We start from the raw sequence: 24,951 nt of genomic DNA, 5'->3' as shown, positions 1-24,951 counted from the left end.
CTCCGCCTCCCTTTCCCCTGCCTGTTCTCATACACTGTTGCTCCCTGGAATCTCTCCTTGGCCTCGTTCACTCTGCATGCTCCCTCTGGACCACTGAGGGATCCACTTCCGTGGCTTTGACCACTGTCTGCACTTTGACCTAGACCACTCCTCTGAGCTCCAAACCTGTACATCCAGATGCCTGCTCAACATCTCCAATTGGATGTCCCACAGGCACCTTAAATCCAACCTGTCCAAAACTAAACTCATGATCATTCCAACCCCCTCTAATGACTCTTCCATCCACACAGTTGCTCAAGCCAGAAATCTGTTCTTCCCTTTTCCTCTCCCGGTATATCAATCAACTGGAGACTAAGTAAATCCTCACTATCTCTCCTATTTGTCTATTCCTCTCCATCACCATTATCACTGTCTTGATTTAGGCCTGAGTCGTCTCTCCCCTGGACTATTGTGATTCCTTTCTCATAGGTGTCTGACCCTCCAATCTGTCCTCTACCCCAGGATTTCTGATCCTTGGTAGGACTGACAGTTTGGACCAGATAATTCTTTGTTGTGGTGCTGTCATGTGCATTATGGGATGTTTGACAGCATCCCTGGCCCCTGTGCACTAGATGCCAGTAGCATCCCACCAGTTGTGACTATCAGAAGTCTCTAGACATTGCCTAATGTCCCCTCCAGAGGGCAAAATCACTCCCAGTCATGAACCACTACTGACTACCAAAAGCATCTTTTGAGAAAGCAAATATGATCATATTACCCTTCTACTAGAAAATCTTTAACGTTCTCTAAAGAGAAGTGCTCAAACGCCTTGGCTTGGCTTGACTCCTCACTGTGTGACCTACCTGCACATCTCACCTCCCACTCTCCCACTGCACACCTTGAACTCCAGAGACAGACACTGAGCCACTTATAGCCCTGCACAAATCGGGCTCTCCCACTGCTCTGTGCCTGGGGCCCCCCTACCCACCCTCTGGCCCCCTCACAAACTGCTGCTCAGCCTGTGAGTCTCAGCTTAAGGGTCACCTCTTTGGGGATGGCTATCTGTACCTCACATAAGTCCCCATTATTGAAGTTTTTTTTATTGCAGTACAACTATTTTTTTGTACAAGAATCTCCCCTCTAGACTATAAACTCCATGAAGCAGGGGGTAATGACTCATTCATTACTGTATTCTTTGTCCCTAAGACAATGACTAGCACTTGGTAGATACTTGATAAATGTATACTGAGTGAATCCAATATTAAGACTTCTAACAGGTATGAACACCACAGTGGGCATTTTTACTCCTACTTCCCTATAGTTACTAAGAGTAAAAACTCCAGGAAACCCCCTGGAGAGTTACTCTCTTTCTTCAAGCACTAGTGAGGAAGAAATTTGGAAGCCATCACCCATTGGTCGTGGGCCAAGAGGGAGAGTAAACACATGGGAGAGTGGGTGGGAGCTGGACAGCAGCAGGCAGGCAAATACCCTAGCCAGAAGGCAAGGCGTCAACTGGGCCCAGGCACTGCCTAAAGTCTAGGCCAACGGACAGCCCCTGAAAAGATGCTCAGGGGTCTGGTGGACTTCTGAGATGTAAAGACCTTAAGCACTAGTCTCCTAAAAGGCCTCCCTACCTCCTGTTTTCTGTCCTGCATCCATACTCCATGATGCAGCCAAAGCAATCTTCCCAAAAGACATACCAGATTTGCCCAGAGCCCCTCATTGAGCCCACTGTGATTTTTTTTAATTATCTTTTTTTAAAAAAAGATTTATTTATTTGACAGAGAAGAGAGAGAGAGCGGGCACAAGCAGGGGAGTGGGAGAGAGAAGCAGGCTCCCCGCGGAGTTGGGAGCCCAATGTGGAGCTTGATCCCAGGACCCTGGATCATGACCAGAGCCGACGACAGACGCTTAACCGACTGAGCCACCCAGGCACCCCAGCCCCCTGTGATTTTTAAGACAAAGCAGTGGTTCACAACTGGGAGTGATTTTGTCCTCTGGAGGGGATATTAGGCAATGTCTAGACCAGCTTGTAAATCTGGTCCGTTTCTACTATTTTGTCTCAGCTCTCTGCAGTTCTTAGCAGCACAGTTCAGGCCAATCTGAACAATGCAGTCACCTGAACACATCATGGGGTTCTGCAGCTCTGTCTGAAGGCCTGGAATCCCCATCCATATACTCTATATAATCCATTTGGCAAAGTCTCATTGGTTCTTCAAAGGTGCCCTCCTCCGGACTCCCACAGCACCTCATATGCCATCCGATGCAGCACTAGTTACTGGTGTGTCTCCTTGTCTAGACTGGGACCTGCCTGGGAACAAGACCGTGTCCTTTCTTTGTTCCCTGGGACGGGCACAGTGCCAAGCTCATAGTGGGTAAGTCAATTCTTGAATATATCACTTACCCACTGATCTAATCCATCCTTCACCCTTAAAGCAAGTTAGCTTCCCCAAAAAACAATCTGTAGAAAGGAGGGAGGGATGAATAGGTAGAGCACAGAGGATTTTTAGGATGGTGAAACTACTCTGTATAATACCATAATGCATGTCATTATATATATCCATTATACATTTGTCCAAACCTATACAATGTACAACATCAGGAGTGAACCCTAATGTAAACTATTTTTGGGGGTTTGGGGTGATTATGTGTCAATGTAGTTTTATCAGCTGAAACAAATGAACCACTCTGGTGGGGATGCTGATAATGTGGGAGGGGCGTACATGAATGGGGACAGGGGATATATGGGAAATCTTTGTCCTCAACTCAATTTTGCTGTGAATCTAAAACTTTTCAAAAACATAGCCTTTAAAAAACAAAACCAAAAATGAGGCAATCTGATCATGCCCTTTTCTGGCTCAAAGAAGTTCAGTGACCTCCTTTGCCTTCCAAGTAAAGACCTAACCCCCTTAAAGCTTGGTGTCCAAGAACTTCTGTAATCTGACCTCAGCCTGACTCTTCAATTTCATGCCCCCTCTGTCTCCTCCAGGCACTCTGTGGCTCCCAGAGTCTGTCCAGGGCTCCCACCTCCTCCTCAGAGAGGCCTTCCTGCTCTGGACATGGCATCTCACTAATAGTTATTATCTCTCATCCTTGTACCTGAGCACAAATGTCTCATCAAGGCTCAGCTCCATGGAGGGAGATGGGGGTTTCTTCTAGCAGAGCCGAGCAATGGATGAAGGCTCCGTAAATGCTGGCATCTCTCTTGGAGAGCAGGAGCCACATGGGTGCAGAGAATCTCCATCTCTGCCTTTCAGAACAGCTTTGAGATTCTGTAGAGTCTCTCTCCCTTCTTGACACCACAGGACACTTCTTCCTCTAGATCCAATCTTAATTCCCTCAACTGCCTTACCTGGCCCACCTCTTGCACCCTGCTTTCTCATCTTGTCATGAGCCCTCACCCTCTGTACAGACTTTGGAGCTCATGGGATAGGATCAAACCCTCTGACATAAGTCACCATAAACAGATACACCTGCAAGGCTTGGTTTCTGTTCTGAAGTCCCCTGTGACCCTTTAATTCACTCCTGCCCACAGCAGCATCCCGCTGTGTGCAGGACTTACCCACCTGCAGGAAGCAGGTTCCAGGCTGGGTGCCCTCAGGCAGTGAGGCATTGTAGAAAGTTCTCTGGAACTGGGGCTCATTATCATTCACATCTTGCAGGGCCACACTGACTGTGGCAGACGAGGCAAGAGGAGGCAAGCCCCCATCTGTGGCCACCACAATCAGCTGTGGCTGAGGTTCCAATTCATAGTCCAGCGAGGCAGCCGTGGTAATGATGCCTGAAGTGGGGTCGATGGAGAACCAGCGGGTGTGGGCACCAGGGGCCAGGCTATAGGTGACCTGACCATTACTGCCCTGGTCAGGATCCCGGGCCATCACTCGCACCACGAAGCTGCCAGGCAGTGCAACTTCAGGAAGGGGCTCAGGTCTGTAGAGCTGACGGTCAAAGGTAGGCGCATTGTCATTGACATCAGTGACATGTAGCACAAAGGTAGCCTCAGCCCGCAGTGGGGGTGAGCCTGAGTCTGTGGCAGTAACCCGCAAGTTATAAGCATCCCGCTCCTCCCGATCCAGCTGCCGAGCCACGCACACCAAGTAAATGACACTGTCCTGAGTGCTGAGGGCAAAATGGCCCTCTCCACCCTCTAGGGAAACATTGACATGAGCAAAGTCACCATCATCTGGGTCTGACACAGAGATGCGAGCAACAAGCTGTCCAGGTGGGGCAGCCTCGGACACTCGCGGGGAGCCATCTGCACTCAGGAAGATGACAGTCATGGAGGGCTGATTGTCGTTGGCATCTCGCACGTTCACAGTCACAAAGGCTGAGCCCAGCTCAGGGTGAGCCCCACCGTCCCGCGCCTGCACCACCAGTTCATGGACCCGCCGTTGCTCAAAGTCCAGTGGCCGCTCCAGCCGCAGCAGTCCTGTGTGTGCGTCAATGGAGAAGGGCCCATCACCCTCACTCTGCCTCCGGTTGATCTCATAGGTCACAGCTCCATTGGCACCAGCATCGGCATCAGATGCGTACACCTGCAAGACAGGACTGCCAGGGGCCAGGCTCTCAGACACCACAGCGTGATAGCGGCTCTGATTGAAAGCTGGGGCATGGTCATTGATGTCCAGCAATGTCACATCCAGCAGGGCCTGGGCCCTCCGCGGGGGTGAACCACCGTCGTAGGCCTCCAGTTGCAGCATGTAGTGTGAGCGGTTCTCTCGGTCCAGCTCCCCAGTAACTACCAGTTCTGGCACGGGAGCCCCATCTGGACCAGGACGTGTCTCCAGCTGGAAGGTCTCTCCAGCCCCATCACCAGACAGCGCATAGCCCTGGGTTCCTAGGCGGCCAGCATCTGCGTCACGAGCAGGCTCCAACGGGTAGCGGGTACCGAGAGCTGTATGCTCGGGAATCTGCAGGGCAGCCCGAGCCTGTGGGAAAGCCGGAGCATGGTCATTGATGTCAGCCACTCGCACAGTCACTTCTACGGTGGCACCATCAGGAGTGACTGCAGTGAATCGGTAGCGATCTCGCCGCTCACGGTCCAAGACGCGGGCTGTACGGACAACTCCGCTGTGCTCATCGATGGCCAGGTCTGTGCCCACCCCACTGCCCTCTTGGGCGGAGATGAAGTACATGGGAGGCGCTGCCGTGCCTGGAGGGAGCCCTGCACTGATGTCCCCAATCAGGGTGCCTGCTGGCTGCTCCTCATCAATCTGTAGGTCCAAGCTCCCGGCCTGACCCCAGGCACCTGACACCCCGGCCCCTAGCAGTAGCAGCAGCAGCAGCGGTAGCAGGGGGAGGGGCCTGCAGCTCTGCATGCCAGTGCAGGAAGGCGCAATGCCTGCCTCCTTCTGCATGACAGGGGCAGTCCAGTTATGACTTGGGTTCCAGCTCTGGCCCAGGCTCCAGGCCCAGCTTGATCTCAGGCTTCGGATCAGGTCCAGCTTGGGCCCTGGCTCCAGCTCAGTCTCCCTGACCTGGGAGAAAAGCAGAAGGAAAAATGTCATGATGGTGGTGGTGGGGGGGGAGGGGAGTGGAATCAATGGTCCAGGGAGACTGGAATCTAAGCCACAGTAAGACTCCAGCATGTTCAGCCCCTCCATAAGGGCATTTGTGCTGCCATATATCCATCTCAGACCCAAGAAGCTCCTGCTTCAGAACTCCTCAGGACCCATTCCAGTCTTTCCCTGGCAGGTCCCCATCCCACCCTAACCACACCCTACCCCCAGCAGATTGTTTTTTCCTATTGTTCATGCCCTTGGACTCCCTTCCTTTCATGTCTGGACTTAAAAATATGGCCAATACTTTCTCATTTTTCTTCTTATTCAGGACTAATATCTCAATAACCATGTGCTTTTGGTAACCTCACCTGAATCATCAAACTTCACCTTGAACCATCATGTTCTTGAGCTTTCTATCAGCACAGGAATATACAGGAATTCCTATATATAAGAATATATATGTATTCCCTTAGCCCCATTTCCCTCTCCATTCAACAAGGGATTGGGAACACATCAGTGACTAAAGGGAAACAGTCCCTGGCATCAGGGATGTCACAGTCCAGGGATTGGACAAGTAATTACAAGTATGATAAGGGCTCTAAGAAGTACAAGCAGCTCTGAGGGCATATATAGAAGAGGGGTTTGCCATAGTCAGGGAGTCAGAGAGAACTTCTCTGAGGACGTGACCTTCAAGTCAGGATCTACCTAATGAGTACGTGTTGGCTAGGCAGTGGTGGGCAGAAAAGGGGGTTATGGAAAGGAGAGAACATTCAGAAGAGGGAACAGACAGAGGGAAGGCTTAGGGTCTACAGTGAAGAAAAGGCTGAGAGTGTTTGGGGGTGGGTAGGGACAATGTGTGTGAGGTGTAGAGGTGTAGAGTGCTAGGGGAAGGGGATAGAAATGGGGCAGGGACTCATAAGCCATATGGATGAGTTGGATTTATTTCTAGGGGTAAGGGAAGTCACAAAAGCATTTTAAGAAGAGGTGCCATGATATGACTTATATTTTGTGATGATCACTATAGATAGGTGCCCTTTGGAAAACAGAAGGTATGCACATGGGACCGTTATCTTAGGACAGCCCCTATAATACACTTGTGGGAGTCCAGGTGATGGTGGTGCTTTGATGGTGACTTGGATGAGTGTTAGCAATGAAAATGGTGAGAAGTGGATAGGTCTGCAGGAGGCTTAGGAGGTAGAATAGGCAGGGTTTGATGACAGCTTGAAGGGATTGTGAGCAGTCAAGGATAATGGGCAAATTTCTGGCCTTAACCATCAACTGGAGAAAGGTATCCTTAACTGGCCAGAGAGGGAGACAAAAAGAAACCCAGAGAGGGACAGTGCCTCTGAGGCCAAGGGGAGCCAGGGTTTCAAACACTGCATAGGTTCAAGAGGGAAGAGGCCTCAAGCCTCATATGAAGGCCTTAGTAATGGCGGGAGAGCAGAATCATTGGAGAGGTTGCCCGCTCTGAAAGCTTGGTTCATTTCCCCCAGTTTCTCCCTTCTCACATCCTCCTCCCTCCATGCCATGAGGCTTCCCCTCCTGTGACAATGCTCTCACTAGACTTCCGATCATCTCCATGCTCTACATCCAATGAACACTTTTTTCTTATCTTCCTCTTACTGGATCTTTCTGGAACACTGGATCACTGATCATTGGCTTTCTGGAGCCTACTCCTCCTGGCTTCACATGGTGATATCCCACTTCTTGCTTCCATTGTACTTCTCTGTCTACCCCTCAGTTTCCTACACAAATTCTTCCTCTGCCCATCCCTTAAAAATTGGTGCTCTTCAGGCCTCAATCCTGGGCCACATCTTTTTCAAGTCTCCTCCCTATTCTGCCTGGGTGATCTTATCCATTCCTGTGCCTTCAATTCAATTGCATCAGTTATTTTTTATGCACTGTCCAATTGCTGACGCCTTTCCAATTTCCGTCCATCTCCAGCTCTGGAGACACATGGCCGGCTATATACTGAACTTCCTTAACAACATATCCCTAACCCTCTCCTCAAGCTGATTTTCTTCCTCCATTCTCTATCCTGTGAGCAGCACCACCACTCAGAAGCTCTCCTTGCTCCCTTGCTTTTCTTCAGTCTGATTTCCAGTTAGTTATCAAAACCTGACCATCTCAATGAGACAAGTCTCAAGTCTGCCCTTTCCTCTCTCTTTGCACTGCTACTGTCCCAGTCTGAGCACTAGGGGTGCTGGAAAGGAGAGAACACTCTCTCCTTTTGATTCCTACAATAGCCCCTAACTGCTCCCCCTGCCTCCTGGCTTGGATCGTCTGACCCATCTCCACCTGACCAGAGCTATCCACATAGATTTCACCAAATCACTCCTGAAGAGAGGCTTCCATGGGTTCCCCATTACTGACAGCAGAAAACTGCTGTCCCTTTCTGCAGATACACATACACACAAACCGTGTTGGCAGTTTCAGGGGGTTCATGGACACTAGGTGTAAAACTTCTAGCCCAAAAGATAAAGTACAGCTTCCTTAATATATCTTCCTGATCTGAGCCCTGCTGCCTCTCTGGTGCAACCCCCCTTTACTGTCTTCCACCACACCCTGCATCCCAACACTAAAGCCATCCCCAAGTTCCTTCCCACTCCTTGCCCTGTATGTACTACTCTCTCACCCTGAGATATCCTTTAAACATCCTTTCCAAGTGGCCATCTCCACTCAGACTTCAAGATCTGGTTCAAATGTCCTGTCTCCTGTGGAATTTTCTGCAACATCTCTCTCCCCGCACCTGCAAGAGCCCCTCCTACCCTCTACTGGGCTCCCACTGCCGTTGGTCACACTGACGATAAATTGCACGGCAGCCCTGAATTGCAGCTCCCTTGAGGGCAGCAAGTTCAGGGTCTTAGTTGGTTTCTGTCCAGCACAGAGTGAGAGGCCATCAGGGCTGAATGCATATTCAGAGCCTTTTAATTCTACGCCACCACACTCACATGCTGACACAGATAGAAATGTCTGTGGACATGCCAACTCAGATGACATACACAAACACAATGAGAGCCTGTGTCCCTGAGGCACCGTGGTCAGTCCTGTGGCTACAGAACTGTGTCCTCGGGTTTTATGTATTACCTCTGCTTTAGGACTTCCTGTCCTCCCAAGGGAGTTCTGACCTCTCGCTTACACTTCCAACCCCCGCCTGTGTGAGGCAATAAAAAGAGCAGGGATTCTAGAGTTTGAGTTATTTTCCTAATCCATATGATTCTGTGAGAATTAGAGACAATGGAAGCAAAGAGCCTAGAGCTGAGCATCTGGTAGATGGATCCCTTCATCCTGGCTTCAGAGTTCTGGAGTTCTCTGTGTGCACTAAGACCCCTGTCCTTGGGGACTCAAGTCTGAGGAGCTCATGGAACTGCCACATGGGGTAAACAGGTCAGAGGAGTTCAGAACAAGGAGGTCGGAGTGAACATAGGTCTGACTCAGTGCGGGGAGAGGCTGAGTGTCCGGGGATGGCCCAGGGTCTCAGGTCAGGGATGTAGGCCTAGAGACTGGGTTAGGGGTCAAGGGGTTAGAGATGGTCCTATTCATTTAATCAATCAACAGAGAGCAAGCAGTTATGGTTGGTGGGAAGAGAAGATAATGGACAATGAGGTCAATGTATTTATTACTGTATTAAGGTTCTCTGTCTCCACATCCAGAGACAGAATGTCAGCTCTATGAAGGCCAGGATTGTATCTCATTCACCTTTGTGTGTAGCACAGAGTATGGTACCTGATCAATACGTTTTCTGAACAAAAGGATATATGAATGGTATGAGATAAAAGCTCAGGTGAATGAGCAGCCTTGAAGAAAAGGGATTCAGGCCCAGACAGATGCCCCTTCTCCAACCTGTGTAGACCCTGCCCTCCTCATCACCCAAGCGGGGTTCCTCTCCAATGCAAACTCCCCCAGTACAGTCTCACAGTGGACACACATCGGTGCATACTCAGAAAGTCACACACCCACCCACAGCCAGATACACAGATGCACAGACTCACATACAGACAGGCACAGTTAACACACATACATACATGAGCAGGGGCTACTTTAACATATATGCAATCAGTGCACATACGTAGATACCCCTCCTTACAGAGAAGCGTATTTTCACACACAGAGATGGGGATATTCATTCCCATGGATCCTGTGCCCTGCCACACACACATGCAGGCATACACAGAGATCCACACACGCATGCTTTGTGCACAGAGAAGGACAACCTTCTCACAGGCCTCACGTGGACAGGCACCTTCCCATGTTACCCTCCTGCACACATACACACAGGCATACTCACATACACCCTCCCTCCCACGTACACAGACAGATGAACTTCCACGTGTGCACAGACAGTGGCAGGCACGCGCGCACACACTTGAAGACCCACCCACACACAGGCATGCTCTCACACATGCTGCCGGGGCACTCGTGGTCAGCTCTGTGGCTGCAGCTGTGACCTTTCGGTCCCTGGGGCCTCTGTCTGGACTGTGCCTCATCACTTCCTGCTCCAGGGCTTCTAGTTCCAAACTCGTACTCCAGACTCTCTCCAGAGACCGTCTCATCCTCTCTCCAGCTCTCCTCTCAGCACCATCTCCCCATCTGTCCAATGCTTCTCACAGCCTCTTCCCCAGCACTTGTTCCTCCTCCCTATTCCTGTCTCTTTCCCTTTCCAGGTCTGTCCTGTCCCTTCCCCCCAGATCTGGCCTCAGCTGTCCACCTGCCTCCTGCCCAGACCTGTCTTCTTTCTGCCTTCAGATCAGTCACTTCTCTCCCACCCAGTTCTGCCTTGCTGCATGCCCTCACTGTTCCGGTCCTGTTGCTCTGTCCTCTGGCTCCATCCTGCTCTCCCCCTCTAGCCCCACATCTGGGCCTCTGGAACCACAGCTGGTTCTCATTAGGAGGGGGAGGGGCGAGGCTGTTCATTGGGGCCTGCAATGTGATGTCAATCCTCCCCCCCACCCCACCACAGCCTGTGTGTCTACAGGACCCAGGAGCAGGGGGAGCATGGGAGAGGAAAGAGAGGTGGGTTGGGGAGGAGAAGTAGGGGGAACATAAGGGAAGGGGGTGCTCCAGGAGGAAGTAGAGGAGTGGCGGAGGTACAGAAGGGAAGCAGGCTGGGGGAGCTGGCACCGCCCAGGCCTCCTCCCTCAACTTCCTGTCCTAGGGCCAGGGAGGGGCAGGGACCAGAAAGACAACAGGGTGGGTGTGTGGTCGGGGGGGGGGACTGGAAAGGCAGATTGGAGCAGAAGTGGCAGAAGAAGAGGGTAGCCTTGGTAAGCAAAGGGAGGGCCAGGCATAAAGGGGAGAGGAAGAGCCTGAGAATGCTGGTGGGGGTGGCTGGGGGCAAGACTGCGGGAGAGTGAGCTAGTGTGACAAAGGAGAGAGCACGTGTGGCAGAGGGCAAAGGAGAGAACAAGCCAGTTACTACAGAGGGGGGAGCCAAGTCAGAGTCGGCCACAGCTAGCCCAGAGAGGTGTAGGGAGGTAAACAGAGGCGGGAGGCAGAGCTGTACCGGGGGCAGAGGAGAGGAGAGTGAAGAAGAGAGGGAGGGGGAGGGAGGAGAAGAAAGGCAAACTGGCCTCCCAGGGTATCCCTGGACAACCCATGGGAGGGCCGCATCCCTCCAGAGGCCTGGTGCCCAGGAGCCACTTCAGGGAGAGGCTAAGGACAGATATGAGTGGAGGGAAAGCCTCTTTCCTGAACACAGTGTGCTGGGTTCTACGCCAGGCAGTTCACAGACAGTATCTCACTTAATCACATTAACCCTGTGAGGAAGGTGTCCTGCCTTCCACTGAGGAAACAGGCTTAGCATGAAACAACTTTCCTGAGTTAACACAGCCCCAGTTTGATCCCAAGACTATGCACTTCATGCTGCCCGGGATGCAGGGAGAAGGGAGAGATGGAGAAAGGCAGAAATGATAGGGCAGTCGAAGGGAGGGAATCCTAGCCAGACAATGGAGGCCTGAAGAAGAGAACCCATGGGAGGAGGGGGACCAGGTATGAGCTTTCTGTGACAGCCCAGGTCAGTAGCAGTGGGATCAAGAAGACACAGATAAAAGTGGTGAGCTTTGGCCACTGGCCACTGACCCTTCGGGAAGGGTGGTGGAATGCGAGCGCCAGATTGACTTCCACGGTTTTGGCCTGGTTACCAAAGTGGTGCCATCAGGACACCACAGAGGAGAGAAGCCATTTCTCAGGTGCCCATTGGGAACTCCACGTGGCAATGTCCCAGGCACAGTTGGATTTGCAGGTCTAGAGCTTAGAAGAGAGGTCTGGGTTGGAGATAGGGATTTGGACAAATCCAGGGTTAACAGAAAACCATGGGCATGGAGACCCATCAGCTAGGATGTGCAGAGGGAGAAGAGAGTCTAGGATAGTACCCTGAGGAGGAGTCACATTTAAGGGGCAGACTGAGGAGACCTTTATTCCTCCTGGAGGAGAAAGAAAAAAAAAAGAGGAGGCAGTATCACAGAAGTTAAGGGAGGAAATATTTCAAAGAAGGGAGGGATCGATAGTGTCCAAGGCTGCGGAGACTTCAAATAGGATGAGGGCTGAGAAGTGTCCACTGATTTTAGCAGTAAGGAGTTTGCTGGAGATCTGGGGAGAATAGTTTCAGGAGAGTCCGAAGGGTGCAAGCGTCCTGCAGTGGGGAATAACAGAGAATAAATCAACTAAACAACTCACCGTAGACCAGACGTCAGCATAGAGTGATTGATCAATACACACTGCACTTCTACAATAGGGAGGCAATATATCACATTAGGGGTAGGACAGATGAAGTGGTGAAGACGTGGACTTGGCCAAACCAAATGTGTTTTGCCCAGCTTCACACTTTCTAGCTGTGTAACCTCTGGCAAGCCACTCAATTTCTCAATGCTTCTAGTTCTTCCTTTATAAAATAGGGACAATAATAGTACTTACTACACTGTGTTTGTGGTTAGAATGGTGTCTGGCACACAGTTCTTGTTTTGTAAGCGCACAGGCGTGATTAGAAGATGGGCTCTGCTGTGAGGCCGACTTCAGTGCAAATTCTGACGTTGCCACTTACAGTGTAGCCCCAGGTGAGTTGTTCAGCTTTTCTCAGTTTCCTCCTCTGTAATGTGGGGATTAAAGTGCCCACTTTATATGGTTGACAAGAGTTTTAAATGAAAGAATGTTACCAAAAACTTAGCACATCACCTGGCACACAGTGATCAGCTGCTGTTGTTGTATGGCAGACACACGAAATAACCCTCAGACAAGTGTTAGTTCACAGATGAGGAAACTTGAGGTTCAGCGGGTGGCAGAGAAATGCGGGACCCAGCTCTGATGGACTCCAAAGCTAGTGCATTGTTACCTTATATTGCTTCTCTGCTGGAAGGCTTGGAGTGCTCTGATGAAGGGTCATGTCACTGGCCAGGCAACACAACCGGGAAGGAGAACAAGCAGAACTCTGCTATAGGAGAATAACTCTGGCAACATGCACAAGGTGGGTTAGAGGAGATCAGTGATGAGGATACTGCCAGGCCAGGCAGAGGGTCAGGTGGGCAATGGGCCCAGGTGGTGAGACAGGAGAAGGGACCAGAGGATGCTTGGAGGTCTCTAGGAGACAAAGAGAAAACGGGGAGAGGCAAACTCAGGGCATGCATGTGAAATGATTCATTAATCGATTTATTCAACAAATATCTACTGAAGATGGGCCAACCATCATACTAAGCAGTAGAGATAAAGCAGTGACTTGGACAGATGGGAGTCCCTGCCTTTGTGGTGTTCACACGTAGGCAGGGCAGGGTGAGGGAGCAAGGGGTGGTGGTGATGGGCAGCAAGGGCCTCTTCCTAAGGTCTGACCCTGACAATCAGAGTCTGGGCTGCAGAGGAGGCGGCGAGGCTGGAGCAAGCAGAGGCGGTGAGAATACAGCAGCAACCCAGAGATACCAAGAGGGAAGAACAAGTGTAGGGAAGCGAGAGGTTGAGGGGCAGGAGAACACAGTAGAGGGACGGAGATGTTGGAAGTAAAATTAGCTAAGTTAAGAGTTGAATCCTTAAGAGTTGTTTTCTTTCTGAATTCTCAAACAACTCTCTTAATATTACCTCCATTGTGACGAAAAGAAAGGGGAGCTCAGAGAAGCTAAGGTCACCCAGGTGGCAGATGATGTGGCTGGAAGGTCAGAGGGGGAGCCTCCACCCCCCTCCTTCCCTCCCTTTCCTTCTCCTCCTCCTTCCTCACCAACCAAAACGGTGGTGCCCGTCTGGCCTCTGATAGATAACAGCTCCTTCTATGAGCAGCTTAGAGAGAAACATAAACAAGGACATTCTGGTGTGCCAAGGGAACAGAGAGGGGCATCCTGACTCACACTTGGGGGTTACAGGCTGACTGATGGGAGGAGGAGCTCTCTCACCAGGGGACACAGGAACTGAGTAGTAGCCCCTCCCAAGTGTCAGGAGTTGAAAATTCTTGGAAGTCAGAGGGTTACCCAGGAAACACGGGCCCTGGAGCCAAAAGATGGGGCAGGCAGCAGGAAGCCAGGAAGAAGATGGGATCCAACAGCCTGAACCCCTGGGAGGGGCTTTTGCTTGCAGGTCGCAAGGCATCAGACAGTCCGGTCTTGCTTCTGTTGCCACTGATAGGCTGGACAGGGAAGAGGAAGAGGGCACAAGTGTCTGGGAACCTGATACGGGGAGGGGCAGGATGAAGGGTGCCAGGATTTGGGAGGGCCCAGAGTGGTTGTGTGGGGGGGCTGTTGGAGGAAGGAGCAGCCGGCAGCACCTCTCAGGAAGGGGGTTTGGTGGGGCGAAGTGGATGGTGGGCACCACAGGGCCTCGTGGCCTCATGGCAGGTCACAGCTTCCTCATTTTCCTCTCCCTCCAGGAACCCAAATAGGCACCTGGTGCAATATATTTGAATCTGCGAACTTCTGGTGCTCCTGAAATAATTTGCCAAACTGAATGAAAGAGAAATAAAGTACAGAGAAGGAAGGAAGAGGATCCAGGAACAGAGAAGCCCAGGTAAAAGGCAGAGGGGAGGGCACAGGATGAGGAAGGGTAGTTTGCATCCTTCATTCATTTGTTCATTGTCATGAATGTGAATGTGGAGGGCCCCTGGGGACATGACAAATATAATATGTAACCCTGCCATCGAGAGGCCCCAGCCCAAAGATACAGAACAAGATACAGAACAATGACAAGAGCGAGACAAGAGGGTCTCAAGCCTGCATGCTGAGTTTGAGAGGCAGGGCAGGGTTTGAGACTAGATCTGAGGATGGGAAGGGGCTAGCCAGAAGAAGAGGGGAGTGAAGGGCTTTTCTGGGTAGAGAGCAGTATGAGCTAAGGTCCAGAGCATGGACGAATACCGTGCCTCTGAGGAACTACAAGGAATTCAGTATGGCTAGAACTTGCAATGTGAGGAAGGTAGGGAAATGAGACAGTTGATGAGGCTGGAGAGTCAGATCCTGAGGGATCTCCTAAGCCTCAATAAAGTAGAGTTCACCCAAGATAATGGAAAGACACTGCAGAATATTGAGCAGGGAATGCATGGCTAGACTTGCACTTTAGAGAGATCCCTCTTGCTGCAATGAAAAGAATGGACTGGAAGAGGGAAGACTAGAAGTCTAGGGAGACAAGTTAGGAGACTCTTGCAGTAATTTACGTGGAAGGACGGTGAGGTGAGTGCTGTAGGGGGGCCATGGAGCAAAGGGAATGGGATGCCAGAGAAAGCTGGAAAGGAGGTAGGACCAGCAGGTTCCGGTGACTTTCTGGATTGGAAAAAGACATGTGGAGAAGGAATTGGCTGCAGTTAATTTCTGGATGTGTAGCTTGATAACTGAGTAGAGATGGTGGTTTGGGGGAGGAAGGAATGAGTTCAGGTTTGGACATTTAGGGGCTTGTGAGCTATTCAGCAAAGATCAGGTAGGAAGCAGATATGGAGGTCTGGAGGTCAGAAGAGAGGTCTGGAAGAGGTAGATGTTTGGGAGTCATCAGCCTGTACAGGTGATAAAGCCCCGGAAATGAATGAGATGGATCATCTAGAGGAGTGTATACAGTGAGAAAATGAGAATATCCAAGTCAGAACCCTAAGGAATGGTAACATTTAGGGGCTCCCCAGAGGAGCCCTCAAAGCAGAGTGGGAAGGAAGGGTAAGGAGGAGCTCTGAGGAGAGAGATGCACGGACCCCATCCTATGGTAATCATCTGTTTATCTGCCTGTCTCCTCCACTGAGGTTTAAACTTCCCGAGGGTAGGAATAGTGTCTTCTCTCACAGTGTTCATATCACCTAGCAGTGTGGTTGGCACTTGAGAGCTCACTAAACGTGGACAGAATAAAATCGTGGCTCAGAAGCCATAAGACAAGAGTGGCTCAAAGGGAAAAGAATGATCAACAATGTCAGACCATGCCAAGGGGTCAAGCGGTTGAGGACTTTTGAAAAGAACCTCTAGTTTTGGCAGGTGAGAAGTCACTTTCTCTTAGGAGAGCCATTATACTGGAAGGGCAGGAAAGGGGAAGTGGGAACAGCTCCATGCAGAAGACCCTTTCACAGTGAAGCAAAGTGAGAGATCATTTTTCAGACACTCCTTGGCCACTCTTTGTCCCATTGTTCTTGAGCCCACCCATCCCACAAAGTCTCAACCTAAATTCTCAACCACACCAAGCGGTCAGTAATTTCCAATGAGTTTAGCTTAGTTTAGCTCATTGGGGATTACTGAGTTAAGGGAGGCAGGGGAGGCTGGAGGCTCTGTGTATGCTCACAGGAGGAAGGGGTATAAAGGGGGAAACTGGAGACATGGATAAGACACGGCATAATTAGTTGAGTCAGGTCCCCATGGAGGCGGGAGGGGATGGATGAAGTAGTCTTAAATAGAAGAGACACCTCTTCATAATTACAGGAAAGGAGAAAAGATTGAGGAGAATACAGATAAAATTTGAGGAAGGAGGCAGGAAGCTAAGGGAATTCAAACTGGATGGCCTCACTTTTCTCAGTGAGTAAGACCAGCTTATCTACTCTTACTGCCTCCCTTTCCTTCAACCTCCACATCCATTCTGCCACTGAGCCCTGCTGACCCCGCTGCCTACACAGCTCTTTAAACCATCTACTTTCTCCTTCTCTGCTGCCACCACTCCAGTTCAGGCCAGGGTTCTCTCCTCCTGGCTTCCTGCAAGAGCAAACCATCCTCCTTTTCAGAGCCTGCCCTTCAGTCTTCACACTGTCAGACTGGTAGTTCTAAACCAGATCTGATCATATCACACTATAGCCTCAAATAATTAGGTGACTCTCCATTATTTTTGGACTAGATAATCTTTTTCCTATGGCCTACAAGAACTGCATGATCTAACTAACTGTCTGTCCACCTCTCCCAGACTTTCTCACCTCTCCTCACATCATGCTATTAGTGCCAGGCTCACTGGGTTGCTTTTTCTCTCAGATATACAATGCTTTTTGCAAGTGGACTTTTCCATGCTTGCTTCCATGGCTTTGAATATTCCCCACCCAGTCCATCTCATCGCCAGCTCTCCTCTGCTGACTCCTTATTTATCCGTCAAGCTTAAGCTTAAACATCATTTCCTCCAGAAAGCCTCTTCTGGCCCACCCCTACATTGGCTTAGCTTTCCTTGCTGTGTGCTGCCATGTTACAACACTCACCTGATAGCCTGTAAGCTCTATTTAAGGGCAAGGACCATGTCCATTTCATTCACCCTTGTAATGCCAGCACCCACCACACTGCCTGGCACAGGGGAGGTAATTAATATGGGTTTACTGAATGAATGAACCAGTGGTTTGACTACTGAATCTGCTGTAAACAATGGGGTGAGGGATGTGAAGTTAAGGGGTATGAAGAAAATAGAAAAAAATTTTATTTATTTATTTATTTATGGAGAGCCAGTTGAAGGTGGAATTTATAGAAGCATCACCTGGTGTGGTTGAGAATTTGGGTTGAAGCTTTGTGGGATGGTGGTTGGGTTCAAGGACAATGGGACAGAGTGGCCAGGGAGTGTCTAAAGGGACAGTCCTGGGTATGTAAACTGGAAGGAAAGTACAAAGCCAGAAAGGGGCAGATCAGGAGAAAGCAAAGATGTCAAGGGCAAGAGGTCCTTATGAGGTTGAAGAATAAGTGTAATGGGAGTGAGGGCATCTGAGAGCTGGAAGGACATAGGAAGCTACTGGCAGAGTGGAATGGAAGAGTTTACAACTTTAGAGATGGACCAGTTCTACAAAGTGGTCCTGGGAGGGAAGTAGAACATAACTGGAGCTAAGGAGCTCAAGAAACTGTGAGGCTGGGATATTAGAAGGACACTTAGCATCATGGCAGGATATAGGGTGAGGGGAAGACTGATCCAGGTCTCCAGTTTTCAGGGAACAAGAGGTTAAGCCTGGGAGGTTTATGGATGAGAAGGAGTAATGGTGTGAGCACCATAAGTTAATGAGAACTTGTTTAGCCAATTGGGACAGCTCACTCCTGGTGTATTCATGTCACCTGAAAGTGTGTCTCCTGTGGGTTGTACAAGCAAGTGTGTGGTAAGGGTGATTGTAACACGGCCTCCTGTTAGTGTCAGGTCTCTGGGTACCCTGCTATGTATAGGCAGCTGTGAGGAAGTACAACCTAGATGATGGGTTGGCTGTGCCAGCGTCTGCAGTGGATGTGCATGGCTGTGCCGGTGTCTGCAGGGAAGTGCTGGCAGTAATAGTGTCTCCTGTGGTATGTGTTGGCCTTGACAATGAACCTGTGGGAATGTGTTGGCTGCACCAATTCTGCAGTGGGTGTGTGTTGTCCTGAGAGCATCTTCTGTAGGTGTGTGTTGTTAGCTCTGCTTCCTGGGGCGGGGGGGGGGGGGGGGGGTGATGGCCGTGAAGGCATTTCTTGTGGATGTGTGTTTCCTAGGACTGTGTCCCTTGTGGGTTGAGTAGGGCTATGACTATGTCCCCTGTGAGTATTTGAGGAGTTGACATAAGTAACAATATTTTTCTGGCCTATGACCCCATGGCTGCGGGCCCAACCCACGCCACACTGAGTTCATTGTGCTTCTAGACCTCCCTCTCCCCACCCCCTCCACGTGGGACCAGGCCTGTGGTGACCTCCCTCTGTCCCCTGAACAAGATTCTGGTGTAGGCGTCATGGACACAAACTCAGAGCACCAGTCTGGGTGACCCACCTCCACTTCAGGCTTTGCCTGTATCTCCTCTGTTTCCCTTTACTTCTCCCCCTTAGTTTCTTTGTCTCTCTCTCACTTCTCTCTGTCACACACCCATCCTCCACATTCTGACACATGGTTCCCACAGAGGCAGAGAACACACACACACACACACACACACCCTCACTGGGACTTGCTCACCATGACACACACTCATTCTGACCCCCACACTCTCGGAGTGACACGCACATACACACACAACCAGACAGATACACACGGACACACAACCTCCCAGTGACACGCACTGACTCACACTCTTCCGATGCACTCATTCGGAGTAGCACACACACACCCTGCCCGCACCCCGCACCCACACCCCCCTCACACTTTCACGCTGCCGCACACCCGACTCGATGACACACGCACACAAAGACCCCCAGGCCCTGCCCCCACGCTCACGTTCACGCTCGCCCTAGTCCCGCAGGCCCAGGCCCCCCCTCCCCCATTGTCTCCGGCTCAGAACAAAGCCCCCGGCTCCGCCGCCGCCGCCGCCGCCGCCCGGGAGAGGCCAGCGGGCCGGGCGGGCGCGGCCGGACGGGCCGGGCGGGCGCGGGCACTGACCTCCGCGCGGCGCGGGCTCCCTCGCCCGGTCCTGGGGCGCCGTCCGGCCGCGGTCAGCCCCCCGGGCAGCGCCCGCCCGCGCGGGGCCTGGGGCCGCGCATCGTCCGCCGCCGCTGTCTCCGGGCCCGCGATCAGCTCCGGGCAGCCGGCCGTCGGTCCGTGCGCCCCTGGCCGTCGGTCCGTCTCTCCCCCGCCCCCCGCCCCCCCCCCTCCCCTCCCCCGCCCTCCGCGCGGTAACCCGAGCCCCCGCCCCTCCGCCCGCGGAGCCCCCGCCCCCGCCCCCACCCGCGCTCCGCGCCGCGGCCCCCCCACCTCCAGCCCGTCCTCCCTCCGCCCCTCGACTTCCCGGCCCCAGTCCCCGGCGCCGGATCCGGCCCCAGCGCCGCGCGGTCCTCAAGTTCCCGTTCTCGGTCACTTCGCCCGGCCCCCTCCTCCCAGCCCGATCTCGACATCTTCTCCCACGTCCCCTTCTTCCGTCTTCTTTCCCAGCCCCTGTTCCCCCATCGTCCCCTCTTCTCCCTCACCGTCCTGTTCGCCCTCTTGTCCAGCCCTTCTCCCTTCCACCCCTTTCTCTCCATCTCCTCTCCCTTTCTCCCCATCCCCTTCTCATCCTTTCCTCTCCACCCTCTTCTTCCCATCCCCTGCCCTCGGTCCTCTCTCCCCTGCGTCTTTTCTGTTATCAGATTCTCCTCATCTCCTTTCTCAACCCTTCTCTTACACCCGGCTTCCTTCCCCATCGCCCCATCCTCTTCTGTGCTCTTCTCTTCTGCTCTCTCCGCAACCCCTTCTCACTGCCCTTTCTCCCCGTTTCCTCCTCACCCCCCTTTCCTCCCACCTCTCCCCATTCCCTTCTGCCTCCCGTCTGTCCTCTCTCCTCCTCTTTCCCCATCCTCTTCTTCCATCTTAATCTCTCCATACCCTCCTAGTCGCTTCTGTTTATCTCGGGCTCTATCCCTGTCCCTTCCTCGTTGCTTAGCCCTCTTTCCCTCCCCTCTTCTCTCATTCCAAATCGGAGGCTAGAGATTGGAAGGAAGGTATTGGAAGGAGGAGATTTGCGGCTGCTGGTCTAACTCAGGGTGTCGTCCCCAGAAAAGGAAAATGAGATGGAAGTTGGGCAGGGAGTGGGGAAGGGGCTTGAGAGTCAACTTGCGAGAGAAAATGGGAAGGTGTGAAATCAGACAGAGCTGGAGAGTATCAAAGAACTGGAAGAGTGTGGGCCCTTTCCCTCCTGTCCTTTTGACTGTGAGTAGGTTGAGCCAAAAGGTGTTTTGGATTTGAGAGGTGTACAAATGGTACAAAGAAATCAGGAACTTCTGGGAGAAGAAAACAAAGTTTCAGTTAAAGCAGAAGGGGGTGTAATTTTGAAAGGGAACCAGTGAAGGAGAAGCTGGAATCCTTGAAAATATCCAGGTTTCTGGCTTGGGCAGCTGGGTGGATGGTAGTGACTTTACTGTGCTAGACAAAAGGAGCAGGAGTAGCTTGCAGGGGGTTTATATAGAAAGATGATGACTTTTGCTTTGGGCTGCTGACTTTGAAGCCCCTGTTGGGTAGGCAGGTTTGTAGCTTAGAAGAGTGGTCTGGGATGGGCATAAATATTTGGGAGTCATCTGCAAATACCGTATAAGCTTGAATATAGGGTGAGGTTTTGCTTTTTTCTTTTTCCAAAATCTTCCCTCAAGAAAGAGGGAGTAACCTTACATTTGAGTTCTTACAAAGTCTCTCATATTACAGGGTTTGCTCTCATTTATTTTGAACAACAAACCACTGGATAGGGCAGTATGGTATGGTGACTAAGCTTGTGGACTCTGGAGCCAGACTGCCTGGCTTGGGGTCCAGACTCTGCCATTTACAAGCTTTGTGGCTTTTGAAAAACTACCTAACTTGTCTCTGCCTCAGTTTTCTCATCTATAAAATGGGGCTAAAGGATTAAATTATTTAATATATATAAAATACTATATGTACCTGGCACATAATAAGTGCTCAATAAGTGCTATTTTTACCATTTGGGCGAGATGGATTAACCTGAAATGTCCTCAACAATGCTATCTTGGATGCTCGTGTAGGTCACTTGCCACAGAATCCATTGTCAAAGAAATTTAACACGGCTTTGGTAACTATTCCTGGTAGTATGACCTCACAGCTGCATGTGTTGGATGTCTCTAAATATGCTTTTTAAAGATTGCTTTAAAAAGTAATACAGTAGTACTTGGGAGGGGCTTCTGGGGTGCTGGAAGTGTTCTATTTCTTGACCTTAGTGATGCTATATGGACGTTTCACCTTATGAAAATTTATTGAGCTGAACACTTATGCCTTGTGTCCTTTTCTGTATGAATGTTATACTTCAATAAAAAAATTAACAATTAAAATTATTTTTGAAAGGCAATAATACATTAAGTGATTTTTAGAGGTCATGAACATACTCTTGCTGGATGTAGGCCAAAACCCAACTGCCTTAGTGTGATGCAAATGGCCGTTGTGACTTGGGATAAAGTTTCCAGTGACTGAATCAAATGTGGATTCAAATTGTTCTGTGTCCTGTTCCAAACTCTTTACTTGGACTGGAGAAAAGGTCATCAATTCTGAGAAAATGAGTAAGATGGCTAAAAGTTACCCTTATAATAAGAAAGACACTGCTTTGGAGATGCATGTTACGAGTATGCATAAGATGGTTTACTGAATTATGAGAATGGAAAAAAACAAATTTGGGGCACCTGGGTGGCTCAGTTAGTTAAGTGTCTGCCTTTGGCTCAGTTCATGATCCCAGGGTCCTGGGATCAAGCCCCACATCAGGCCCCCTCACAGCGGGGAGTTTGCTTCTCCCTCTGCCTCTGCCCCTCTGCTCCCCCCCCCCCCCCCCTCCCCCTCTCTCTCTAACTCTCCCTCAAATAAATAAATTTTTAAAAAGAAAAAAGAAAAATTTATAAATCAATATTTATTTTATATATGAATTTAAAATATATGTGTAGTAAATTAACTAATAGAAATAGACTTTTGACTGTTTCATACTCATCCCTAAAGGTATAAGTTTTCAGGTTGGTCAAAAAGCTTTTTGGATTTCCTCATTGGGAAAATGAGGTGTCACCTTAGGTTTGGGTTGCTTTATTTGGTAAATGTGACAAATGGTAAGAGAAGTTAAGGGAGTGAATACGATTGTTCAGGGGCAGCATGTACATTGGGAAGAGAAGGGTGTTTAGGACAGATCCTGAGAAGCTCCAACACTTAAAGGTTGAAAAGAGGAGGAACAGTGGGGTGAGGAGAGGCCAGACAGGGAGAAGGAAGAAAGGGAGGCAAGGGGTGCCATCGAAGCCAAGGGAAAGACCAAGAAAGAAGTCACAAAGCAGAGAGTGGTCATAAGGGTTGAATGACACAGAGGAGGCTAGAGAAGTAAGGACTGAAAAGTATCCACTGGACTTGGCCAGAGGTAGGCTGCTGGTGACCTTGGGAACAATGGGGTAGGTGGAGTGGTAGGGGTTGAAACTAGTCAGTACTCAGTAAAAGAATGAGTGAGGGGTGAGGGACTGAGGACTTGGAGTACAGCCTGCTCTTTAAAGAGGCTTGACTGCAGGCAAGGAGAGAGACCAATAGCAGGGGCGGGTAGACAGGTATTTTAGGAGGCCAGAATTTTTCAAATGGGAGAACCTAAATGTATTCCTTGCTTCCTTTATCTACGGAAGACACATACAAGTGCCCACTATGTGCCAGCTTTATACTTCAGATACATAGCTAAGATATGACTAAAGAGTAAGCTGTGAAGACAGATCTGCAAATTGGCACTGGGGAGTATAATGATAGAGGATAGTATGGGATTGTGGACATAGAGGGGATTCCTCATCCAGCCCAGGGTTGGGATGTCCGCCAATGGTGTCACAAAGATGATACTGGAACTGGATCGAGTAGGATGAGTAGAAGCATAGCAAATGGAGAGGTTGGAGAAAAGACTTTGGGGCAGAATAAACAGCAGCACCATGTTCAAAATCACAACGGCCTGAAAGAAAATAGTTTCTGATCATGGAGGTTGGTGTATAGGTGGTAGTGGTGGTGGTCCTGAGCAGACTGAGTTAGCTGGAGTGTGGGGCATATGGGCTAGTATGAAAGGAGAAACCAGGAAAAGTAAATGGGGCCAAATCATGGAGGATGGAAAGCTTTATTTAATACAGGAAATGAAATGATTAAATTATGTGACATCAACTTCATTAGGGCTGTAATACTGAGGATCGAAGGAGACCAAATAGGAGTTAGTTTCAGTTGCCTAGCTTATACTGTAATGAGAGTCTAAACTAAATGGTAATAGGATTAGAAAAGAGGAGTAAGACATGAGAGAAATTACAGACTGACTAGAAGGAGTAGTGACAGGAAGATTCTAAGATGCTTTCCATGTTCTTGAGTCATATAGTAGTGATGTTATTCGTAAAGTTGGGAAAACAAAGGAAGAGCAGGTTTGTGAGGAGAGAGATAAGATAATAATGAATTTGGTTTTGGAAATGATGAGTTTAAGATATATGTGAAATGGCCAAATGAAGATGTATAGCAGGTGGTTGAATATAAAATTTGGAACTCAGAAGAGACTGTTGAGCTGAAGATAAATATTTCAGAGCCACCAGACTAAGGGTGGTTATGTGGAACCATGAGAATGGATGTTGTCACCTATGGAGAAAATGTAGTGAGAAGAGGGTCTGTTAAGGGGTGGGTAACAGAAGAAGATTCACAAAAAAGATTGGGAAGAAGCAACAGACAAGGTAAGAATTGAACAAGAGAGCAGTGTCCAGTGTATTATCATACAAGTCAAGGAAAGAAGCAGCTATAAGAATGAGAATTGTCAGGCACCTGGGCAGTTCAGTCGGTTAAGTGTCTGCCTTAAGGGCTCAGGTCGTGATCCCAGGGTCCTGGGATGGCGTCCTGTGTTGGGCTCCCTGCTCAGCAGGGAGTCTGCTTCTCCCTCTGCCCCTTCCCCCAGCTCATGTGCTCCCTCTCTCTCAAAAATAAATAAATAAAATATTTTTTTTAAAAAAAGAATAAGAATTGTCAATGGAGTAAAAATACCACAATAAGATGAGGTATGGCAGGTTTCTATTAGATTTTGAAATTAGGGTATAGCTGATGATCTCAGTGATCAAAAGAGAAGTGAAGAACAAACCTGGAAGCATGACACTTCCTGAATTCAAACTATACTACACAGTTTAGTAATCAAAACAGTAAGGTATTGACATGAAAACAGGCACATAGATCAATGGACAGAATAAGGAGCCCAGAAATAAACCCATTTGTATATTGTCAATTAATTTTCAACAAAGAATATACAATGAGGAAAGGATAGTGTCTTCAATAAATGGTATTGGGGAAGCTGGATATCCACATGCAAGAGAGTGAAACTGGATCACTAGCTTATACCATACACACAAAAATCAACTCAAAATGGACTAAATTCTCGAATGTAAGACCTGAAACCATAAACTCCTAGAAGAACTTCAACAGAGAGAGTAAACTCCTTGACATTGGTTTTGGCAATGATCTGGATTTGATGCCAAAAGCAAAGGCAACAAAAGCAAAAACAAAAAGCAAAAGGAACCATCAACTAAATGAAAAGGCAGCCTATGGAATGGGAAAAAATATTTGCAAACCACTTATCTGTTAAGGAATTAATATCCAAAACATACAAGAAACTCATACAACTTAAAGGCAAAAAACCCATAACCTAATTTAAAAATGGGCAAAGGACCTTAACAGATATTTTTCCAAAGAAGACATACAAATGACCACC

General features: G+C 49.7%; 1 protein-coding gene across 2 annotated transcripts in view; it reads right to left on the bottom strand.

The window, feature by feature from the left end:
• DCHS1 (dachsous cadherin-related 1) overlaps window positions 1-19,411 on the bottom strand; it is a 35,234-nt gene extending 15,823 nt beyond the window's left edge. The window contains exons 1-3 of one of the 2 annotated variants that reach the window (XM_073882987.1): window positions 19,194-19,411; window positions 5,849-5,921; window positions 3,546-5,456 (exon numbers count right to left, since the gene is read on the bottom strand). In XM_073882987.1, coding sequence (XP_073739088.1) covers window positions 3,546-5,456; window positions 5,849-5,857 — 1,920 coding nt within the window. In that variant the 5' untranslated portion in view covers window positions 5,858-5,921; window positions 19,194-19,411. The remainder of the gene's footprint in view (window positions 1-3,545; window positions 5,457-5,848; window positions 5,922-19,193) is intronic. The other variant, XM_025848434.2, reaches the window with a different exon arrangement.
• Between the last annotated feature and the right edge of the window lie 5,540 nt (window positions 19,412-24,951).

This window comes from Callorhinus ursinus, unplaced genomic scaffold (genome assembly GCF_003265705.2).
Source record: "Callorhinus ursinus isolate GAN/ISIS: 27379988/994484 unplaced genomic scaffold, GSC_fseal_2.0 scaffold49, whole genome shotgun sequence".
Taxonomy (NCBI): domain Eukaryota; kingdom Metazoa; phylum Chordata; class Mammalia; order Carnivora; family Otariidae; genus Callorhinus; species Callorhinus ursinus.
Note: the sequence above shows the minus strand (reverse complement) of the source record. Positions and strands in the feature narration are given on the sequence as shown.